Here is a 23963-nt window from a genome sequence, read left to right as displayed (position 1 = left end):
ATAGTTGAAATTCGAATTAATGTCACTATGACAAATGTTCAAATTTCAGTTCGATAAAAGTGAAACATAGAACCCTGTAATATTGGGGCAGCGACCTGTTATTTTCTAATAATTTGTGTGACATACTTCACTTGTTGGCACAAATAAAAGACATTATTAGATCCACACGGACGCTGCACGCTGGGTACTTGCGAACGGGAGCCGTTCAACGGGTGCTAATTGCTAACCACCCTAGAACAGCAGTTTTCAGTTCCACGCCAGGACACCGTTACCTTGGCAATTCAAGACAAAGTATTTTTTTTACATTACAATTTTTTTTGACGATGTTCTGATTTTTCGTGAAACGTAAAACAGCTGTTCTAGTGTAGTAGCAACCGTTGACCGACTCCCATTAGCAAGTACCCGGCGACCGTGTGAATCTAATAACCGCTACATGTGCATACAGTACATAGGTAATTATTATTGACTGGTGTCAAAATCGACGTCCAAGCGGTGGGTAAAAATCAAGTCACATACTATACATATTTCCAAATAATCATTTTAAATCTCTATTTGAATACATTGTTAAGTCCTTTAAATATGTGCAATTTTAGGTAATCTAGTAACTATTGAAATGAGGAAAAAGCCTATGATATTGATAAAGTCAAGATGTGGATACAATTTTAATTTATATCGAGAAGAAAAAGTGGCTATTATTTCAGATTATACTCCATACTCCAGTCTATTTTCAACAAATTCCAATGATTCAAATAAAGTAGTCCAATACTGAGTGCGTACGTTCGTGACATGTGAGTACATGGGTAATCAATAATTATATTAGAATGATATTAGATATTTGTAAGAACGCACTAAAGTCTGGTATAGAGACTATCTCGTTACAATAAGGTTTCCAAATTGCCGGTTACAATAAAGTGAATTTTTTGTGACTTTAATCGATGAAATTACAAACAATATTAGAGCCTGACAAGATTCTATTTGGCTTTCCCCATGTTGCGGATTTTCAATGCTACTAATATATTTTTCACTACCCCAGCTCGTAAAGGCTCTCTTTATTATTCCAATACTGATGAAAGTTGCATTTTATCCACAAGAGTGGCAAAGTAATTTGATGAAAATTTTGAGTTTTTTCCTCATGTCAGCTATAAATTATTTATTTAAGATTTAGGTATGTAAGGACTCTACGATAAAAAAGTACATGTGTCGCTCCCATCATAAGGTCCCAGTCCCACTAAAACTAGACTGTAAGTATATAGATGATTTCGATAAAATACGTGCCATAACGAAAATGACAAAAAATATCGATTCCTTGAAAATAGTTGTTTGACATTCTACAAATATTAAAGGCGAAGCCAAAACACACTGTACCGACTATACATGACGTACGCACATTATTGCCACAACATGTAAGCTGCTTGTAGCGGCCCAGGGCCAAATAGAATCTTCTCAGGCTTTATTTCAGAATAAAAGCTGCACGGCTGGCAATAAATAACACATACCATAAACCATAAAACCGCTTAACTTTGACTTCAATTTACTTTTGTCAAAAATATATATTGCTGGTTAACTAACATCACATCACTGACCTCTCATGACCTTTGAAAAAGAGGCACGAGTGTATTGGTGAAGTATAATATCGGAATTATGTGTAATAAAATTTGGCCGCAAAATGTGGTGTTTTGTGACACTGACTGACGAACCTTTATTTTAATGAAATTCTTTAAATATGGTTAACGGTCTGTCTATTAAAACTCAATAAATCTTAGCAAAAATGTAAATATACTAAATAATTTTAAATGCATGACTATGTCTTATTAGATTAAAAACCTAACCATAAAACAGCATAGCTCCGGTTCTCTGCGTTAGTACCTACACTTTGCGTTGCGTACCGAGACTTAATGAACGCGTAGGTCATGCAAATGCAACCAAAGCGATGTACAGCTTGCTGCACTTATACGTACTACGTACTATGCAGGAACCAGGGTTGTGCTGCATTACATATGCGATCTGATTTGGCCTGAAAATAGTCTAAGCTACTACATCACTTACGACAAATAACAGTCTAGTAGGTATTAGGTATCCTAAAATTTCAACTTTTAATAAACGGACGATAATCGGAGTATAGCTACACGGTATTATAATAACTAATTATATTGTACCTAATGAATTATTAAACCTACGGAAATATTAAAGCTTGGAATACACGACCATAGCCGCAGTTACTATAAGTTTGGATTTGCTTTCCAGAAGTTCGGAAATATATTTGCTTCAACTAGATTTTTCAACAGCCGGAGACATAACGAAAAGCATTTGGATTTTCGAACAAACTTCTGAGTGGATCTTTGAGTCGAACATGCCGCTTGAACCTACTGCATATAATCAAATTGATGAATTTAGTAGGCATGTACGTGTTGATTTAATTTAGAGATCTTGACTCGAGCAGTTATGAGTGTCGAGTGTTCGCGGCGGCACTTCTTCATAAGGAGTGACGTGGGCAGAAGCGAGCTCCTGTGCCACGCGCTCCGCGGCTCCTAACACTCGCAGAAGGTTCAACCCTGCTAACTTTTTAAGGTCTTCTATACTCCAACCGGACTCCATTAGTTCAGCGAAGAGTAATGGATACGACGACACGTCTTCTAATCCTTGTGGCGTGCTGTTGAATAAAGTTCATTTAGAAAAGGTTTTAATTACCTACTAAGAGATTTGTATAGCCAACAAGCCAATCGTTTACGCTCCGTAGCTGCCAGAGACACATAGCGTTTCGTTGTCGCAGCCACGTAGCGCAAGCGATTGTCACCTGGCTAGGCACCCAGGTAAGAATACTCACTAGTTGATACCATCGTAGCCAGCGCCAAGCCCCACGCTGTCGACTCCGGCGACATCGCGTATGTGATTTATATGCGCTGTAAATTTACAAAATGTAAGTAAATACTACTTTTGCATCCCCCGTCAAATATAAGTGATATACTTAATGTGATAGAGAAAGTACCTAATCAATTATGAAGAAAATGAAAAGGTGAAATTGGGCGGTAAGATTTCAGGCTTGTGGGTAGCGATGGGATTCTAATAGATGTTATGTTTTTTTTATTTATTAGTGTCTAATATGTACCTATAGCGTTCTGAACTGTAGCGGTTTCCTTGCATGTAAGAAACGAGGTGTAGAAATTGACCATGATGAGTCCCTTGTTGGCGGCCAAGAGCCGTAGCACGGTGTCGGGCACGTTCCGCGTGACGTTGCAGAGCGCGCGCGCAGACGAGTGCGAGAAGATGACCGGTGCGCGCGACGCCATGAGCGCGTCGCGCATCGTGCGCTCTGATACGTGCGAGAGGTCCACCAGCATGCCGAGCCGGTTCATCTCCTTCACCACCACCTAATCATAGTGTCCAATTAAAATCTAAAAAAATACATTAAAATTATTATGAGAGCACAGAATAGACCTCTCGCTTTCATGCACATTTTTGTTAACTAGTTTCTGCATGCCCCCGACTTCGTCACAAACAGATGCAAATACATACATCAAACTGCTCTCGGGGTAAAAACAGGTCATATTTTAGAAACCAAATGGATTTTTTGGACAAGAAGCATATTACCCCGATTTAAAAAATAACTAAATAAACTTTGAATGTGATCTGAGTTTCAATGCAATTCAATGTAAGTAAAAGATATATGATATTGATATTGCTCGATAGTAAGCTTTCCTTGTTCGCGGAAGTGAAAGCCTGGCTACCTAGGCATTGTTCTTTCCTGCCGTCTGTTTAAGTTTGCCTAGTAGGTATAATTAATTGCTAGGCGGCGCTTGGAATACAATACCTACAATCGCTTCGTTCTGAAATGGAGGTGGAAAGCAGTGCAAGTCGTGAAATAGCCCGGGGTAGCAACGTTAGGAACCAGTGCCAGCCGGGTATTTGATGGCGCTCCATTTCTGCCGTATCGAAAATGTACGCTCGGTGTTGCTCTTTACTACTGAAGTGTGCGCAACTTGGATACAATACAAAGTAAAGCTGTGCACCTTTATGAGCGTTACGTAACTTAAAAGGAAAATCATGATATGGCATGAACCACAAGTTTCTCTCAATATCTTTTTAATAATAGTTTAAAGAGGTTCCGCTTGTGCCTACTACAACTGGAAACCTCTTAGGTATTCTGTAGGATAGCATTTTGGAAAAATGCGTTTCTAGTGCTGCCCGTTTCTGGAAAAGTGTGCGAAAGGGGTAGTTTCCGTTAACCTAATTGTATTTCGAGTAAACTAATCACATACTAACAAACAAGAGCTATTGAATTTATCTACTTACCTACTTCCCTTTGGAAAAAGTCGTTACGAGTATGTGGAGTACTTATTTACTGCATTTTGTTGTTTGGCTAATAAAACGGTAAACTTCTTAGGGAAAGAGACCCTTTAGTTAGGTACCTCGTCTATAATATCTAAAACTCTATCTATCTATATATCCATGCGTTTCTGTGATGGATTCGCATGTCGCATCTTGTTATCATGTTAATCATGCGGTGTGTGCCATTGTTTGGTGTGAATCAAGTCTAACATAGATAATTATGTCCTGTTATAAGATACCTCACCGGGTCACCTTAAAATCGGTGCGTGGGGAATGCAATAAATAGAGAAGCATGGCGGGAAACTACAAAAAAGGCCGTACAACGACCTCAATGACCACGAATGCTCTGACAAGAGTATCCGACTAAGAACAAGAAGAGATATGTATATGTCAGAGGTCGCCTTGTAATAAAAACATGTTGGAGCTCAAATTAATTATATTTGAAGATGGTATATACGTACCTATAAGAAATCTTACATATATGTATATATCTGAGCATGCTGTGTCCACTGTAACACTATTCCTATTCATCTTTTCATTACTCCACGCATGGAAAAACGCTTGCCTACTGAAATCGGTTAGACAATGGCTCTTTTGCAGCATAGCCCGTCGTCTCACAGTAGCAGTGAAAAGTATATTTTTGCATATTAATTGTTTCAGTAAGTTTTTTATACTACGTACGAATTTATTATAAAATATTATTGCTCAGAAATCCTCGCGAGTGCGTTTTCGCAACGATGGTCCTGATTCGCTATTATTATGCTAATGGGCATGAATACTTCCACAAGTTCCACACATACGATCCCTATACGGATCCATCATCTGGCCTTTTATGTATACCTACAGCGATTTAAACGGCTTTTTGGGTTATCAAAAGAGGTACTCGTATAAGCTGTATCTATTTTTTATTCAGCCGTTAAAGATGTAAATGTCTGCTTCTAACCTAACGGTCCGTATGTTTTTACGACTTGTTATTTGAAAAGTTCGTAAGTGATGCTCACAAGCCTGCGTTACGCGCTGAGAGTTGCTTCAACAAAAGAAAATATGTATTTCGAAAAGTATCGTGGCAAGGAAAACAATGAGTCTGCTTCGCAAGCAGCTGGAGTTGATACAAAGCGAAATATTGCGGTGCGGCAGGATGTTTATGATTATGGCACACTCACTCTACTCGACGTCTCAATCTTTACGGTTTCGTTTTGAGTACCTGCTTCAATGTTACTTCGAGTACGGGACGGATCTTACAGCTGCATATTGATATCTCCGGTGTCTTCAACGTAAGTTGCGATATAAAATCTAAATCGGCATAGGTACCTATGGTAATATCGATCAAATTTTAAATATTTTATGTTTCCTTGTTTGTACATTTTTTTATATTACATATCATCATATTTTCAATTCAGATTCTTTGGTATACTGGTTCTAAATTGTCAAATGGTTAGGGGCATACTGTATGCGATATGTTCAATTTCGGGCCATTCCCATAGTTTTATTTATTAATCTGAAATGCTACCTTGTTTAAATCAAAACATTTTATTAAGTTTATTATAGTGATTACACCACTACAATCTGCTTACAAAAGGAAGTACAATCAAATTGACCACTATTTGTTGTTAAAAACTTTAAAACGACATAAAAATGTCCTTAATAAAAGGGATCGGAAAATAAATCCAGTCCTAACGAGCTTCCTTCAGGAATTTGCAATAAAAGAGATTACAACTTCTTAAAGAAAGATGAAGACTACAGACAGATAAGCTGGAAATCGAGATACAGAGGCAAAATAATGCCAAAATATATCAAAACTCATCGAATTTACTTTAAATCGCACCGTAATTAAATTAAAACCTGCTTTCTAATTTGCAGGATTTTTAAATAGATGGCAGCATTTCATTTAAATAGGTATATTACCGGGTCTATATTGGGTCGCATAATAATTGATTGTCCTAATGTAATGTTACGCATAAAACTCATTTCGCATAATTGTTATTGTGCTGAAACTAATAACATTTCTGAAAAATTATAAAACAAACCTAACCTAACCCTATTCTACACAACCTATGCAAAATATTTTCTAAAATACTCTTTGTTTCAGCTAGAGAAAAATTATGCGAAAAGAATTTTATGCGTAACATTACGACATTAGGACAATCAATTATTATGCGACGAGATCGGCACCCATATAATACCTTGGTATACTTATGTATGTCGTGGCAATTATCTGATTCACTTCATGAAATGCCATTTTAGAATTGATCACTTCATGATATAATTAGGTTAGGTTTGACTTTTTCTGATGTCCAACCGATCATTTCATGAAATGATTGCTACATCATGAAATGATCAATTCTAAGATCTGGCCACGACATATATACTTGTAGTAGTTAAAGTAATTGGGTCTTGAACACAATCATAACAATAAAGATACTAACTTTTCCAAAAGGCGTAAGTCCACCGCGCGGCGATGGCTCGATTCGGTCGGCAGAGGCGCACTCAGCCCACGGGGTGTCACAGGTGGAGGTCAAAGTGAGGTAGCGCACCCCAACTTGGTACAAGGTTCTGAGGACGCCGAGCGACCCGCCGATGGCGTGCCCCCCCTCCACGCCCACCAGTGAGCACATGCGGTGGTTCGCGTGCGCCGATACTATATCTGCGATCACACATGATTACACTCGCCAATTTTTTTCATAATCTAAATGATCTAATATAATGAAATAGGCCTAGATTTGGACGATAACTATGATTTCAGGGTTCACAGTTTATATAAATAAGCTATTAAGCTTAAAGTCCTGACCGAACGAATAAAACGTTTATTAACATTATTTTAAAGGAAAGTTAGACCAGGCTAAGTTGGCAGTGATTTTGATAGCCCAGACAGTGCAAGTGTTATTTAAACGTCATAAGTTCATAGAAATTTGAAGTTTAAAATAACACTTGTACAATCTGGGCTATCAAAATCGCTGCCAACTTAGCTTGGTCTAACTCTAACAGGTTTGTGGAACTGAGAGTTTAATAATAAAGCTTACTAGATATTAAAATAGGTACTTAGGTAAATGCAGCGAATTAAATATGTTAACGATAAATAAATTACATTGCATTATAAAATATTTACTTCGTTGCTAAGAGAACAATGTACCTACTCTACGTGTACCTACTCGTATATTAAGTAAGGAGCATATTTTTCAAGGGATCACTCGGTGTTTGTGTCTTAACTTTTAAGTGACGACTTTTCTAAGTAATAATGCCTGTCATCTAACACTTATGAAAAAAAAATGGAACCCATTTTGGGCTCATGGTGACTCTTCTGCGTGTAGATCAGTGGGTCTACAGATGATTATCGCAATACAGAGGAAAAATGTTGCTACGGAATTCAGCGTAGCACACGTAGCATTGTTTGCTAGGGTGGGTTGATTAGAAAATTGTGTCTCCCACCTACTTTTTAATTACTCTTAAGTTGTAGATTTTTAGACTAATTATCCTTAAGGCGACGTAAATTTAAATAAACTAATTAACGTAAACCTAAACAACGGGGCAAAAAGAAACTCGCCGATGGAAATTAATTAAAACCATCTAGGGTTTTTATTTATGTCTCACAGTCAAGACAACGAGTTTTTCATGCAAATAGCTCGGATGCAAAGAGTAGATTACCTACAAAATATAAATCTGATTGTACAGCTGCGCCGTTATAACAATCCGTCTTTTGTGAAATGTTAATCGAAAAAATAAGTGTGTCGACAATGCCTTTCCCCCGGCTGGGTTTGCATAATTACTTTTAATTGAACATATGTTTCAACAACAAACAACTTTTAGAATGTACTTTAGTACTGAATAGTATCTACTACTCTTCATTTTATAAAGGTATACAGGGTCGATTTTTTTAAACGGGGCTCTAAGGGTATCTACCAGATCCCGTTCTGCTACGCCAAAATGGTAAAGATATGTTTAAATTTTTCGCCTTATTACAAGGTGCAAAAGTTTAAACATATCTTTGTGGTCGACTGTACCTGACGCTTGTTAATTATAAACTAAAATGTATGATATATGGCGCAGCTGCAAACGTTAATAATTAATGCTAGTAATAATAGCACTAATAGCGTACAAAATTACCCGGGGCTAGCCGGCCAACGGCAGCGCTTATGACAACGAACAAAGGAAATATTTAATAAACAGGTTACATACCGTCGGCAGAGGTGCACAGAGTGAGCTGCGGATGGTATTTATCCGTGAGCCGCTGTATGAGATCAATTTGCTCGAACGTCAGCTGCACCGCGTCCCGATGTTGCGCGTCGCACGGCACGTACGCGGCCCAGAACTGCGGGAACAGAAGACACAAACTTGATTAAATATCACGCACGAGCCCACATGGCGTTGAATGAGAATGACTCGAAGTAAAATATTTTTTGTTCAACATCGTTTTGTTCTTTGATACAGATATTTACGCACTAACGATAATGTTTTATGCCAACCAATTATGAAGTCACGGGTGCTCAAATAACTCTCATGGGTAGACCGATTTATAACGGCAATTAATAATTACTGAATATTGTTTCTAATGCAGTTTTTATGCCTTTTTGCCGCAGGTTTTTTAGATTCTTGGGAACCGTAGTAAAATTATGTGATTTAAATGTATAAGAGTGAATAATAACAATTCAATAAGTAACGGTTGCAAGGAAACACACACCTTTGACAGAAATACAAAAAAAATATATTTGCGGAACACTCGGAGTAATTAACAATGGAGCCGCCATTAACAGGCGTTCCCCTCTGTCGAAAATAGGCGGCCAATGGTCAACCACATGTCAATCATATGTATGGACTGACGTTTATCTGACATGACGTACCTATACATTTGATGTGCCCCTCCCCCGCAAAAAACGGCAGACTATTTTGTACCGAATATTTTAGACATGGCGTCTCCGTTGGTTATATCCTCTAAGGCGGAACACGATTTGGGATTTTATATAAGTACTTCGTGAAAATAACCGTCTGAGAGCCCCATAGAGCTAATTAATAAATTGGTTATTAGCGCGGAAAATAAAATGAAATATAGCATTTTTCAAATATATCCCGTAATTTGTTACAGCGTCAATCACGAGGCACGGACGCATACATAAAGGGTGCCAGTAGTAGCATGTTCTCCACGAAAGAAATAACGCTACACTTGGCTACACTGTGTGCCAGTGGTTGAAAAAGTGTGACGGAAGAATAGCTTACAGGTGGCTTGTCGACTTATCAGTGTGATAGCTGTGTGATTATGTTTTTCTCATTAATTTACATTAAAGCACGCCTGGAACTTCCATTTGTTGATTAAAGTAAGCATTTCGTATTTGATAACATAATAAGATTTTTTTTGCGATTAAATCCGATCATCTGTGCGCGCTTCGCGTGCGTATACATATAGTTCGTTTTTTTAGCATTAGAAAGAACTTGCAAGAAGGTAAGCGATCTTGACATGTCTTTTAATTGAAAAACGCTTTTTAAAAATCAAAAACTATTACTTATGAAAGCAGAAGAATATAAATGATCGTATTAGATTCATAATTTGTTACATATTTGCCGTGACTTATTTTTAAAACGTGTTTTTCAATTAAAAGACACATCAAGATTGTTTACCTTTTTTCTAATGCTAAAAAAAACGAACTATAGGTATACGTCATAATTTCATTCGAGAATGGATCTCTATTACAATAAATTTTACTTACCTGTCCGGCCACCCTCCCTTGTTTTAATCGCGGCAAATCGGTGTGGCTCCATGAACTGGTGGCCCACGGTGATATCGTTCGCAAATCCTCATCGAATCTGAAACAAATTTATATATCACGCCTCTAAAAACTTTAACTAGAATTTCAAATTACTTTAGGTGCTGTAATAACTGTCATATTTTTGACGTGGCAAGGGCTTTTTTAAAAATTGCTTAGTTCCATTTTATTTTATTTCTCCTCTTTCCTGTCGCACTATAAACCTTTCTTTCGCGTTCCTTTAAATTTGTAAGTAATAGGTATATTGGTTTAAAATTGGTTGGCTTGAGATTGTCCACCAAATATTTATCTTCACAATAAAAGAGTTATATATCCAACAACCTAATATATACACAATTACACAGTAAACACGTATTATTGCATTTCGTTTCATATATACTTTTTAGGGTTCCGTACCTCAAAAGGAAAATAGGGTTATAGGATCACTCGTGCTACTGTCTGTCTGTCCGTCTGTCACAGCCGATGCCAAAGCGAGTTGTCGGATACTACTGGACCAATTAAGTTGAAATTTGGTACACATCTGTAAATTAGTGACCCAAAGATGGTCATGTAACGTAAACAATTAATTTTAAACATGGGGGGCACTTTTGGGGGGTAAATGAAAAGTTAAAAAATAAAGTTTCTCAAACTATATCGTGTTATATATCAAATGAAAGAGCTCATCTTGAGAATTTCAAATACATTTTTTTTATAATTTTGAAATACCTACATAGATTAGAAGTTAAGAAAATAGCCAAAAAATGACCACTCCGCCCCTTTATCTCCGACGCTACTGAATCTAAAATTAAAAAAAAATACTCAAAATCGTAGATGACAGGAAAACCCATTAGAAATGTGCAGTCAAGCGTGAGTCGGACTTAATGTACGGAACCCTTGAAACGCGAGTCCGACTCGCAGTTGGCCGGTTTTTTTTGTGTTAAGGTGAGGATATTATATTACCTATTATTATGTATGTACCAGCGTCCTGGGAACAATGCCTCAGGCTAATTTAGGGCTAGATTTATGATTTATTTATTTTAATCTCTGTTTTATTAATATGCAATAAATCGACACTAAATGTATGTATGTACCTAAGTATGTACCTATTTAATATCTAAAATATTCATTAATACGCTCGCCTTAATTTACTTGTGTTCGAGCCGATATTAATTATGTTAAGTATGTTTAAACCAAAAATGTCAAAATATTAACTCTCAAAAACTTGTTTCAACAACTGGTATATCTCTTTATCCTGAAATGCTTCGCACTAAATTAATGCACAAATCAAAGCGGAGTGCATTTGTTCAGTCAGTAAAATTCCAGAAGCATTAGTTAAAAATCCTTTGTCTAAGTAGTAATTTAGAAATAATTAACTCCAGGTAATAAAGTCCTCGACGCTCGCAAACAATTTCATCTCGTGGAGATGAAAGACCTTAATAACGTATTCTTGTTAAGAGGAGCGAAGGAGATAACACGGACGAAAAAGAGGGTACAAAAATAGTGAATTGCAATTTTCCTTAGTTCTCATTCCTGTCTATCGAGGTTAGCTCGTACAAGATTAATAGATTACTGCGCTGCCATTAAGGTTTGTAATTGGGGCAATAATCCTTCAAACGCATAAGCGGTTACCTAATTTAACGTCTAACTCAACATACCGTGGCTTTGGTAAAGTAATATAATCCTGAGCTAATTTTAATAAGACATCTTCACGAAAAAAGTGGAGGATAGATAATTCAGATAATCACACAGTATATTTTATATTAATTTCTAAGAAAGACAATTTCATTTGTTACGGTTTTTAGGGTTACAAAAAGGTAAAAAGGAACCCTTATGGTGCGACTCTTTCCGTCCGTCTGTCTCTCACATCGCTAAATGTCTTGTAATTCATATGCAAATAGACACAACCTACCTAATCAGTGGCTCACCCTCTACTATTGACTAATAAAAGTATGAGTAAAGCAAATAAAACGATCACCGGAACTCGTCATCGTGAAACATTGTATATGTTACAAATTTAATCTCAATACATCAGCGCAATTCAAAAAAGGTCACTTGACGATCGTTAGCTAAATATACGAACCTGAAATCTTTAATTCTGTTGTGTAGAAACTTCCTTATATTCCAGGGTAGGTCGTTGTGTCCGTCAATGAGAGGGGACTCATGGAGAAGGCGCTCCGCCAACCGGAGACGCTCGTGCAGCGGCGCGCCCGGCGGCGCTCGGAGCGCTAGCGGGCCTGCCACGCACGCCGTGCCCGCCACTAGAACTAGGATCGCTACGCAACACCAGCGCCGGTGCCAAACGGAGAACCCTGTGTAGGTAAGCTTATGTTATATTAAGTAAAGAGGAATATCTGTTAGGTAATTATTATTAGGTAGAAGTGTAAATTTTCAAATGAGCATTTTTTGATGTCCCAAGGCTAAAATTCTAACATTTGTACGGCTACTTTGACCATACAAATGTCGAATGTGGCATACAAATGTCGACACAGTGCCAAATGTAAAATTTCAGTATTGCCATGCAAATGTCGGAAAGGTGCCATACAAATGTCGTCAGGATTTTACAAATGTCTGTAATACAATCGGAGCACAGAACGCCAAAATGCCAAAATCTATATTGTCTAAGATGTCCCATTCTCTGATAAAAGCTCAATTGTGATCGACGTTTATCTTAACAACTGACTTAAGTACAAAATAAAACCCGATTGGGGTCATAGTAATCGGTCGTGGGGAAGCCTCCGATAATCTTGCTGTCAAACGCAAGCACCGAGTGGCGTGCGATGCGAATGGCGAGGCGGACGTGTGTGAAAATTGTACGGAGAATTAGCGGCTTGTTCCCCGCCGTATAACCGCACACTACATTGCACATTTATCCTTTTAGTGGCTCCATTCTCGATTGTGCCTTCGATGCTTGCTGACTGCGTAAACGCATTTTGATTTTCTTAGTGTCAATTCGGGGATATAAACATTTTGTAATGGCTATATTAGGGCTGCGTTTAATCTAACTTGGAAGCTAATTAATAGCATCACCAAAAAGAAAGGATATTAGTAGCTTATTACCTACATCAATAGGTTTTCCTTGCTTTTGCAATGAGACGCCCGCAAGATTACAATAACAGTGTTCGATATTGAAACTGGAGAGGAGAGGACGAAGCAGACTCGGATGAACTTGAACATCAAAACCAATATCTAAAGGTAGGTAGCTCAATTAGATCCACAGACGACGTAGAACAGAAAACCCTAAAATAGATTAATCAAGTGAGCCGACCCTAACTGAAATGGGATAAAGCGAGGACGATAAAGAAAGAGGAGATGTTTAATAATTTTAAAATTTTCAACAAATACATCTCCAAAATACATAATTAGGCATATTAAAAGACCTAAAGGTATGCTTTTCCGCACCCTCCTAAGTGGTTTCATTCATGATCAATAATCACATGCATAGCATCAATACGTGACAGCTAAAAGCTTAAAGCAACACCTGATGATTTACATAATAAAATTCGTGTACCCAATAACCAGTGTGACGATGATGCGAAAATTCTGGAAATCGAATACCTACCAGTAACGTAATCGAGTTTCTAACGTTAGCCCGCAACGCTTTATGTCGTACGAAATTTAGAGATCCAATTTTTGCAATAAAAAGTATGGTGCAAAAAGCATTTTTATATCGTTTCAGCCTTTTATTTCGTAGCAGCCATTTTATACCGTTCACTTGTTTATTGTGGAATGGCTGGAGTTATGTATTGCGCACAGAATTATTCTGAAACAGTACGTCTACCACCAGTTTTGACATTGACATAACGCTCACGTCTACGTAATTTACTTTCTGTACATCTCGCTTGCACTAATATGCGAGTACGAGCGAGATGCATAGAAAGTAAGTTACGTAGACGTGAGCGTATATGTCAATTTCAAAACTGGTGGTAGACGTACTGTTACAGAATAATTCCTTATGCTCTGGCAATTTGCGCGTGAAAACCAAGTATCCTAGTTTTTGAGTCACGACACGTACCTATACTTGTAGGTATATGACGTATCTGGTGTATAGGAACTGGCAGAAGATATCGACGTGTTCCCAACCACCGCCACCACCTTATCATTATGCTGTAATCTTTAACGTTAAGTACCTAGTTCTTTAGCAATAGGAACCGATTTCGGTGCCAATTTGAACTAGCATTTCCAATCGAGCATAGAAGAGAGTACATTTAATTTGGTCCTGGTCGATAATTAAATGTGCTTTAGGTACACTGATTTAAACTTTCACGATATTTAAACATTATTTAATTGCACAACGGGACTTAATCGCGTATTTACTCGTAAGTTTTAAGATTTACCTCCGACGTTTCGAGGACGGCGTAGTCCCCGTGGTCTCGGAGAAGACCACGCCTTCCTCAATTCGTCCGTGCAATTGAATAAATGTGCTTTGTAGAACATACTTAATGGCACGTAAAGATGTAGTTAAAAGGTGACACTACAATCTCGTGAAACTCTGTGTACATTATATTGTACAAGTACCTACATAATATACATGTACATATTCAAAATGAAATTTCAAACTATTATTGAATTAACAAGGTTCCAAATTCAAAATAAAAGAATATCTTCTGGAACCCACGAGAATAAATATATGTCTGTGGTATCACGGGAATAAAAAGCATTTCATAACGCATGAACTCTGTAGGGCTTTACCGAGTAATAAAGTGGCTTTGAGGTGCGAGTTGACAGGTGCTTGTCTCGATTATGTCATTTTATAACTGAGGGTATACTATAATATATACACCGTGTTTTTTTTTTGATTTCCGTTAATTTCAAGGGTGGATTCCTGACCTTAAATCAAGTAAATTTCTCAAAGACACCGATATTCTAATTAACTCCATTTCGGAGATAATCAATAATTATTTTTTTTCCTATAAGGCCTCTACAAGCGTGTACACTTGCCTTAGGGCCGGTTTACATATTGATTAGTGTTTAGAATGAGTTCATACATTTGCTACTAAACTTAAGAAAGCCGTCGTTATCATGCTTAGAAATAAAATTACAACCGTCTAAACTTAAGTACAATCTCGGTCGATCGATGTTCGAAATGACATTGATATGTCACAGATTTCAATTGTTTGGTTGAGTTATATGTAATGCCCGTGTTACAACAACGCTATATGCTACATTTAATTACTTTTAAAACTTATTTTTTTTTTAAAAAAAAGCAATAAAATATATTTTTTTATGAAAATTAACTATGCCATTTAGTTCTTTTACACGTACTTAATTAATTATACCCCGAAGTTAACGGAAATCATTAAAAACACGGTGTATAAGTAATATATAAGACCACCAAAGCCATGTACCAAAATGTATCTTTAGGTATTTAAATAAAAGTAAACAAACAATTTGTACATTTTCGGGTAGTTAGTACATTTATTGGTTAACCAACCTAATACAAAACAGCCTGAATCGGTCACTAAACGACCTGACTTTAACCTACATTATTTGATCATGTAATGTTTTTATCTACCCTCAACTGGCTTAAGGAAGGCAATTTGAGGGTATATTTTGTCCACTTTTATTTAAATACCTAGAAATACAGAGTATAGGTCAACAATAACTGATAGGGACTGGGATACCGGACAAAATACCTGTCACATCACCCTGCAAAACTATTGTACGCAGTTGTGCACCAATTTGAGCTGATACAGCAGTGGCTTCCAATTTTGGGGATCACTTTTTTGTCCTCCTTAGACACGTTTATGTTCACGTTTGGGTAGTCGATAGTTGGCAGTTGACCTTTAGACGATCAGTCACAAGCTGGGAAATGAGCATCACGCCCTCCCTTCAAATGTGTATTTTATATTTTTTAATACGGTTGCTTAAAAGGTTCGTTTTTTCGAACTGGTGCTTTATACTTCTCCAATTTTTTAAATTCTTTTTCTGAACGTAATCCATACGCCCACGTCCACACCAAAGGGTTTGGATATTTGAAAACTTTAAATAGTTTTTATTTCGCCAACCTTATCTTATCTGCGGGACTCGTGCATATGCATAATGACACACTTCTGCATAGGTAGGGTAGAACGGGGACAATTGAAACACGTCATGATTAAAACAAGCCAAAATTCTTTGATATGTACTACAACACCTATGCATGTGATGCAGTACTCAATCTATGCGGTCGGTCATTCTTAAATCCTGGACCAATAACGCTCGAGCACGCGAGCAACGCGGTAGTGTTGAGGAGTCGTTCAAAAATTTCGCGGTATGAAGTCAAGTACTGTACTCGCATACTTTTTCGTTTAGTTTTTTTTAAAGGTTCTTTTTTATATTATTTGTTTGTTTTTACTTCGGTGGAATGGTGTCAATATGATACCATAAATGAATTCAGCATCCTCGATTTATACAAACTCGGTACCAAAATTGGCCTAGTAGCTTAAATTATGTATATATCAAGATAACGTTTGGCCCTCCCCCCCCCATCTCACTTTTTAAATCTATCTTTGGGTCCTAAGGACCTATCTTGCCAATGAAAATCTTTGGTTCACGAAACGCCGTATTTACCATACCGTGTCTATATACCATAGACTTGTAAATACCTTAGTAAACTCACAGTTGAAAATGGCCAAAACCGGTCCATTGGCCAGAACCGGGGCATCTGCTGTACATCATTAGTACCATCAAGGAAAAATTCTGTTGCTAAAAATGATATAACTTTTTCTTCATGAGCAAGACCCACAAAAGTGTTTACATCCTACGTACATAGTATAACGTAATGATGGCAATCGTCAAAGCTCAGAGGAAGGGCAAAAACAAGCGGGAGGTCTATTGATTAAAAGACGTTCGCATGAGCGGCGGCTGAAGTGCTATACACGTCCCGTTAGAAAATTGCTCACCGTGACTATTTGTTGGAGGGCGGCCCGAGCTGTGCCAAAACCACAATCATAATATTATTGACAGTAAATTGACTTCTCCGAAAGTTGTACCTATTCAAGAAGCATTAAAAAAAACATTCATGGTTTATATATTAGCGGTGAAAGCTCAGCTCTAAATATCGACTGATAAAATATTACTAAAAAATCTACGTACCTAATTATAGTTATTAGACACGCGCAATATTTATTATATCTTAATTATTGAAGTCGAAAAACAAATTTTTTGGCATTCATTTACCACACTTATTATGCCACCAATAACAGGGTGAATTTCAATGTTTTTGGAAGAAGGATTAAATATGAGAATGTAAGACATTTTCTGAAAACGGTGTACCGTGTACCATTTACTTCGCATAAATACGAAAATAAAGTAGGTACCTACTGAATTTTATGTGTTACTGTGCTTGGTCGTGTAACGGTCAGCTGTAGTAGGCGGTACCTAATTCCAAAAGGTCTATTTTCTATCTCCGTAATTTTCAAATGGATTTACTCTGACGACAAAGATAAAGATAATCTGGGATACATGTGAACTTTTACTGTGTTGTGAGTAGGCCTTCTTACTTTTTTACGCTCTTACATGAGAACAATTGAGCACTTTAGCCTGAATGGGCTTAACTGAGTTAATGTTTTATTTATTTTTACCTAGACAATGCGTGACTTTTTGCCTCGCGTATTTAAGTAAAGTGAGCTGCGTAATTGCATGGAGAAATTAGGAATGAATTCATTGATAAATTCGCCATCACGGAGTATCCGCCATGCACTTTTTGGTTAAATATGTTGCTAGTGGCGGTAGCTCGTCATTTTGCATGCACGTACGCAACAGACTCGTCGTCTGAGATTTCGTGTCATTGTCCTCAAGCCATTCGACTGCCCTTCCAGTAGGTATGGAATATCAATACCAATTCTCGTACTTAGGTAAGGACTGCAAAGGTTTTATTTATAGTGACGTAGTGATTGTGTAGTAGCCAATGATCCTGCCACTAACCGTTATTAGTGGTCTATTGGACATGCCAGTACCGTTAACACATTTGATGACCTAAGCACTTATAGTCAATGGTGTCTCTCCCTATCGATTCTCAGATCGATTCCTGACATTTTGGTACCACCAAGACGTGCCCTGAGAAACAGCTTACTATGCTTATTTATCCGGCAATCTCTGCCCTCTCAGTATGTGTAAGAGCAAGGGTTAGTTCCCGTATCTGCCGGCCTAGCCAAGGTTACAATCGCTATCGCTTCGATAACGAAAAGCATTATGTCTCTTTATCACTCTTCCATATTAGCGCGTCAGTGACAGTTGCGTTTCGATCGCTACGGAGCGTAAGCGATTGGCATCTTGGCTACGCGGCCTATCCCACAAAACTTTACAAGTGTACAATTCGACAAAATTGTTAAATTGTAAACAAAAAAATGTACCACAATAATTACAAATATGTATTCGTTACAAGTCTGCAGTATACAAATATGTCATTTTTGTGAAAGCGTATCACAAAGAATAAAGGTATGTCACGACAGCTACATAATTGTAGAATTGTTGATTTGTAAATATACTCAAGCGAAAAATTGAAATGTTACAACTACAAATATGTAACAATTTATTTTGCTTCTTTAATGTTGAAGGTAGTTTCACTTTATACGCAATACGCAAGAATTACATCAATTATATTTATATAGTGATCTTGATCTATCTACGAGCATTTACATACCAACTGACATTACAATGGATTTGCAAGCTAAACTGACCATTATAAACCTCATTAATGAAAACAAAAACTTTGGTAAATTTAGTGATAAATTGACGCACACCGTGTAAATAAGGAGGAAGGAGAAATTTTAATTGATTTAGGAATAATGGAGAAAGATTGGAAATACTTAAGGGACACTATGTGGCAAAATTGGAAAAAGCGTACGATGGTAAGCTCAATTTGAGTACCTATATGCATTTTTTTTATCCAGTACCTATGAGTATTTCGTAAATTAAATTAAAGCTAAGTAAAATTGGGATTATATATGTATATATGGAATTCATGACACCTAGGATCACTATCACTGCTACTTGAACTAAATATTTCGTGGTAGGTATGTATACAAATGGTTGGAATTGCTAAATATGATAAAATACTGTGTGTTACTGACCATGGGGCTTTAAATCCAGGGCTCGATTCTACTCGCTAAACTGAGCTACTTTTACTATGGCACCAACCCCGAAATCCCGAATTTTTTTTTTACCTTTTCATACATTTTGGCTGATCAGATGTCGACGTTTTCTATGGAAAAGCCAAAATTTTTTCCCCAATTTTAGGGTTGGTCCCATAGTAAAAGTAGCTCAGTTTAGCGAGTAAAATCAAGCCCTGGATTTAAAGCCCCATGGTCAGACACACCATGTATACTGCAATTACTAGTATTCGTAAGTTGCAACTGTAGCAAGAGGGTGCGACTAGGGTTACCAGATACAAATTTAGAATTTCCTGACACAATTCCTGATTTCCGAATATTTTTCCTGACATTCATATTTTTGACGACGACGACGACGGAGGGGGAGGGGGGGGGGGGGGTCTAGCCGATACGTCAACACGGTATGCGGCCCTAAAAGTGCAATTGTATTATTTTGGTGAGTTAGTAGTTAAGTTTATAGTCCGAAGATTAATAAAACATCTTGTTTAATCGGATTATAAACTTTAAACTGTAAACCTACATTATTTTTAATCACAGAGGCAGAGGATACTTCTTATTATATTGTTATCTTTGCAAATGTGAATATTAGACATGACATAAGTTGAGTGGATCTCATTTATTATTATTTTACAATGTTTTTGGATTAATTTAAGTAAATAAAAAGGTACTTTATAAAAAAGTCTATCAATTCAAAAAAATCCTGACATTTTCGTGTTCCGTCCCCATTCCTGACAAAAGGCCAAAATTCCTGACATGTCAGGAAAATACCTGTCATCTGGTAACCCTAGGTGCGACACACGTTTAGAGAATTGTTAAATTGTAGGTACAATTCTACATATATGTATAATTATTACTACAATTTAATGTAGCACAAAACTATTGTCAGCTACAAATTTGTACATTTTCCGGAAAAGATATGTAGGTAGCGTATGTAAAGTTTTGTGATACAATAAATTGTAGACTTGTCGATACAATTTACATATTTGTAAGAATTTTCCACTACAAATTTGTTACTTGTATATTTTGTGGTACGCACATTTGTATTATTACAAACTTGTAACTTGACACTTGTAAAATTGTAATTGTAAGTTTTGTGGGATAGGCCACTGGAGGTTCTTTATGCGTAGAGCCGGTAACTAGCCACTAAAGCCTCACTCACTGGAAGAGTTGCCTGTTGTAGTAGAGCTGTGGCTGGCAGTGGAAGTCGTGCCGGTGGACAACCACTGCGGGGACTTGCAGACGCTGCACGCCGCTGGCCGCACGGTGCCACGTTCAGTCACGTCAGGAGCTGGCGCTGCTCGCTTCTTGCCCTGAACAGATGCATAGGAATACAAAAGGACGGCATTGTAACAATGTGAACATCTGGAAAGTGAGACGAAAATTCAATTTCAATATATTCTGGCTTTAAAAAATAGCACAGGAAACTTTCGTCGGGTTCAAATAAAAATTAAGTATTCAATATTAAGTTAAACCGTACAAATGATAGATACTCGTAACTCTGACATAGCAATCTGACTATATATAACGAGAAAGACTATCGTAAAATCAAAGATTTAATGATTTGATGAAACGGTGAAAAAAAAAAAATTGTTTGGCTATCCGATTTCATCATCAGTATCATCAATCATCACAAAACATTCTCATAAAAAATTGTACAATTTTTTTTATAACAAATAACAAAATCAGGTCATATGCGTGTGAATGAGAAGAACTGCTCGACAAAAACACGGTTTATAATAAAAACATTTAACTTTTCTTGCTGCTTCGTTTACCACGAATGCAATCTCGATGTACTTTACATTAGTTAGACAAAGTTGTATTGACCAAATTATTTGTATACTATTTCTATGGTTAAATTATTCGGTCTTACTCGTACAGTAGTTTTTTCCAATAGATCACCGCGATTGTATATATTATATTTATAAACTTACTCGGACTATTTAAAGGTTATTTAAAGTTATTTGATGCTAAATCCTTCATATTCATTATGTTATGTATGGCGAAAACCATTCGCACGTTTTGCTCTGTGGTCTAGCATTACATCGTCTCTCATAAATTTATAGAGTATTCCACGCTGATTTATTTTCAATTCATTTCATACATAAACGGATCATAATCAACGAATCGTTTCATAATTATCATTAGTGCCATATTCTATCATTAGTGATGCTCGCTCTGGGCATTTAATAATGTGCGATTTGTGAAACTGATTATCGTCTAAATTAGGCGCGCAATCAACTCATGACGTAGAATTAACGCGAGTCGACATCAGCTCTTTAAACTAGATGGCATTGGATTGTAATACAGGGGAATACTAGATTTTTTCGGCGAGGCATGCTATCTCTTAATTTGTTAGTATAACATTGAAAATGTATGAAATCCTGGGTGCTTGTTAAAAACTCGTATCTACCTAGGTTTAAATCACGTGTGTTTTAGTTAAAGACAAGTCACAATGTTACAAAAATTTCGTAATCGACAAAATTAAAAGTTTCCAAAATACAGTATGTTCCTACGTTTCATACTTAATGGTTTTGTCGGTAAGGAGTGCAAAAATGGTTACCTACAATAACAATAGTACTTCTTCTTAATCTTATAAGGGCTATACTTAATTCCAAAAAATTTCATAAACTGTTCTGTACGTAGGTAAAGTTTGCAATATTATGGAAATTAAATAGCATCAGCAGAGCATACATACAATATCGGAGTTGGTTACGCGGATACAATATAATACCGGTTTTATGTTAAGTAAAAGAGGGTAAGCGGGTTAAACTTACATGGGTATCGTAGAATATGGAAGGTATACGGTTATTGCCGCCCGACTCGCACGTGCAGTGAGAGCGCGCGCCCCGCAGCCCGCCCATCGCTATCCTGTCAGCTTCCACAAAACTTTGTGCCTCGTCATTTACTAAATCGTTGTGAGTACTTTTTGACCCCCCCAAGCTCTCATCACGCGTCCATAGGTCTGACCCTCGATCCCTGAACCGTTCACTTGGAAAATCGTTATATGACATTTGCCTTCTTATACTTCGACATCGGCTGCGGTTATCTAGAGTGGAAAATTTCATCCTTTCAGGCGCAGGAGAGTGTCTGGCTAGCATTTCGTCATTATTGTCGAAACTTCGCATTTTAATCATTTTGTGGGGTGCCCGTCTACCACTATCTGCACTTACATTGCACTCCCTGAGTCTATCAAAACATTGGTCGACGTTCCCTGAAAAATTTGCATAAGTAGAAGCATTGTTTTTCAAATTGTCTTTCGATTGAAATTCCGACGAAGTGAAAATGCAGCTTTGGCTGTTGACCCTCCTCTGCGACTTGTCGACTACAGACAACATTGATAGTTTCTTGAGAGAGCTCGCCGAACCAGATGTTATCTCGGCCAGTTGGACCGCGTTTTGGTTTTTCTTTGAAATCGCTTCGCCACCAATCTTTTTTAAATTAGATAGTTTTCTCTTTATCTTTTGCACAAGTGTATTGGTTGGATCATATGAAATCAATTGTTTAGAAAAATAATTGGAAACTCCAATATGCTTATTCTTTGTATATTTTCTGTCTAAGCTGCGATGCGAGGCTATGTTTAAATGATTTCTGTTGGCTCCGCGTTTTATTCTTTCTAAATCATAGATGCTAAGCGTATGACCTCGATGATCCACAATGTCTCGATGGCAGTTTAAGTAATTGTTCTGTTGTAAGCTACAGTTGCAAACTAAGTCAAAGTCATGGTCTGATATGTGTTTATTGAAACACTGCCGTTGTGCTGCGAGTGCGAGACACGCTTCGCAGTCGACACCCAGTAACAGCTCAAGGCTCGTGTTTCTGATGAAGCCATCGCTGAAGGTGCGTGATCGAAAGTTGGCTGGGTTTTGTTCGACATTTTCCCAGTCGGAGACCAGTCCGGCCCCACTGGGTAAGCAGGGCGCGCCACCCGTACCACCTGCGTCGTCGTCCACCATGGTGGAGGCGTCCCGATTGACGTGGATGACACGCGGTGGCCGGAATACTCGACTGTCGCTTCTCACCGAACTCCGCGATGGCGAAGGCGATGGTCTCTTGAATCCGTCTACTTGAAGCATGCTTCAGTCTTTAACTTTTCGCTTTTGTGGAGTCTTTACCTGTGAATAGAAAAATAATCAATAAGTTAACGGCTACTACTTATAGGACGCGCATGTCTTCAATGTGCTCATTTGAAGCGCCTCAAATATTTGATACATGTGCAGTGGAAACAGTGGAAGGTAATCGGCAAAGAAGCATCTATAAAAACAAAAATACTGAGGAACACTCTCCACGCTTGGGTACCTTCCGTGAAGTGATCCTTTCGCAAAATGTTTACGGTGTAAGTTTGAGAAAGTTGTAAGTATGGAAAGTAAATCTAACGTGAGATTTTCATATTTTGGAGCTAATGGCACCGCACCACTTTATCAGCGAAAACTAATCTGTGCACCTAGGTATTTAAAAACATTTTTAGACGTACATTAACCGGTTAGTCAGAAAAATAAACTTTAGGTCTGGCTACTGAAATATTACACAAAGTTATGGCGGGAAATTCAAAAAATCTTGAGCTGGTCACACTTTGTGTAGTAAGAATTATAGTTTTGATACTAGAAAATATTTTAGATTGTCTTTACACACGTAAGGTACCTAAGGAAATAAATTAAATATACGTTGACGTGCACTCAAAGTCAGCGCACATAAATTTTACCACTATGTAAAGTACAGTTAACGACAAACACACATGTTTACGTTCCAATGTTTTGATTTTATTGATATTTTCCAGAACTTCTAGTTTATCAGTTTCTTTACACACTTGTCCTGT

General features: G+C 37.4%; 1 protein-coding gene across 1 annotated transcript; it reads right to left on the bottom strand.

Moving 5' to 3' along the window:
* Positions 1 to 1724: 1724 nt before the first annotated feature.
* Positions 1725 to 23367, bottom strand: LOC134790716 (uncharacterized). Its single transcript, XM_063761621.1, has 9 exons — positions 21925 to 23367; positions 20310 to 20460; positions 12139 to 12367; positions 10023 to 10119; positions 8500 to 8632; positions 6753 to 6970; positions 3107 to 3368; positions 2825 to 2900; positions 1725 to 2650 (listed from the first exon to the last, which is right to left on the bottom strand). The coding sequence occupies exons 1-9, from the start codon at positions 23221 to 23223 to the stop codon at positions 2419 to 2421; spliced, it is 2697 nt and encodes an 898-aa protein (XP_063617691.1). The 5' UTR covers positions 23224 to 23367; the 3' UTR covers positions 1725 to 2418.
* Between the last annotated feature and the right edge of the window lie 596 nt (positions 23368 to 23963).

The sequence above is a fragment of the Cydia splendana genome, chromosome 5 (genome assembly GCF_910591565.1).
Source record: "Cydia splendana chromosome 5, ilCydSple1.2, whole genome shotgun sequence".
NCBI lineage: Eukaryota > Metazoa > Arthropoda > Insecta > Lepidoptera > Tortricidae > Cydia > Cydia splendana.
Note: the sequence above shows the minus strand (reverse complement) of the source record. Positions and strands in the feature narration are given on the sequence as shown.